The sequence below is a fragment of the Seriola lalandi genome, unplaced genomic scaffold, assembly GCF_002814215.2.
Source record: "Seriola lalandi dorsalis isolate HSWRI2012SDOR001 ecotype SW California unplaced genomic scaffold, Sedor1 jcf7180001977188, whole genome shotgun sequence".
Taxonomy (NCBI): Eukaryota; Metazoa; Chordata; class Actinopteri; order Carangiformes; family Carangidae; genus Seriola; species Seriola lalandi.
The window spans coordinates 1-1,368 of NW_019447854.1; the positions used below are offsets into that span (position 1 = coordinate 1).

The following is a 1,368-nucleotide window of genomic DNA, read 5'->3' on the forward strand; positions in this document are numbered from 1 at the left end:
CAGGAAGCGAGCTTTGGGACAGTTTCTTTCCATCCATTCCAGGAAGAGTATTTGCTTCAAGGTGAGGTTGTAGAAGGTGTCGCTAAAGTCCCATTGGAGGATGTCGCTGTACTCACGTTGCTCCAGTTCAAGTAGTTTGTTCAGTCTTTCTTTCTCAAAACCAGAATTCATCGTTCCTGAGATGAAGATCCTCCGGATCCACACACCATTGTGTAGCCTCTCTTGAGCCCAGGTTTTGCGCAGCACCTCTCGGCGGTCATAGTTCGTGGGGGAGCTTTTGATGACCAGTAGAAGGAAGACTTCTGCTGATTTATCAGCTCCTCCACATTTGTCAGGAAAATCCAGTAGCATGGGAAAATGGCGACAGTGACGATAGTAGAGAAAATCTTTTACATTACCAGGAAGAGAGCTGAAGCCTGGGATGCTGTCAGCTGAAATATTTTGTTGACATTTTGGCCAGGAGTATAGATTGGACTTCTTTTTGGTGCGTTGCCTTGTTTGACGGTTCTCCTCTTTCACATCTGTCTGGAGGTTGATGGGTTTGGTCTCAATAAAATCTTTATAGAGATGGAGGACCAACAACAAAAATATTGTTACCAAGAATATTATTATTTTGTTGTTTTTCATGCTTGAGACCCTGCAATGGAAAAATAAAACACAGCTTTATTAACAACACATCTCAGTCACACATAAAATAATTGATAATATCTATTATAAATTAATTGTTCAGGTAAATTAATTAAGGATAAGGACAATCAAATCCATATCAGTCTGCTAACAAATTTCACTTTGGGCCATGAATGTTCAAGATGTTTTCCTACATTAATGTTTCAAATTTTCCTATAAAAACTGAATGGGACACACACACACACACACATATTCCAAAACTCCTTTGTGTTTTAGTTTCTATTTCATCTTGGACACTTTTAAGGCCAGTGTTGTGCATGAAGGTACTAAAAAAGTCAGACAAAAGACCTGCACACTGCAGCATCCAGCAATTTTAATAAAGCAATGTTTCGATCTACCAGAGATCTTCGTCAGCCACTGTCAAATCACCATCACAAACTTAGAACAGGCATTATGTAAACACAAACTCATGCATCACTCAGGAGATTGTGATCTACATGATCGAGAGTCAAACTGCTCTCAGGCTGGACCAGTCAGAGCAGAATCACTGATGAACGTGTTTGTGTGAGACTGTCCTCCTGTGGAAAACTAGCCCACAGGTCGTTTGTTCAGCAGCTTATTACGACCCGTAGTTAAATTTTGTTGTTAGGCAACATCTAGTGGTCGTAGTAATTGTGACAGGAGCAAAGGGAAAAGTGCGATGATGTAGTATGAAGAGCAACAAAGTCCGGAGGACGTTGG

At 40.8% G+C, this 1,368-nt stretch overlaps 1 protein-coding gene across 1 annotated transcript; it reads right to left on the reverse strand.

The window, feature by feature from the left end:
- Window positions 1-3: 3 nt before the first annotated feature.
- LOC147820212 (acetylgalactosaminyl-O-glycosyl-glycoprotein beta-1,3-N-acetylglucosaminyltransferase-like) lies at window positions 4-890 on the reverse strand (the record flags this gene model as incomplete). Its single annotated transcript, XM_087174435.1, has 1 exon — window positions 4-890. A coding segment is annotated over exon 1 (624 nt), but the record flags the coding sequence as incomplete, so codon positions are not given.
- Between the last annotated feature and the right edge of the window lie 478 nt (window positions 891-1,368).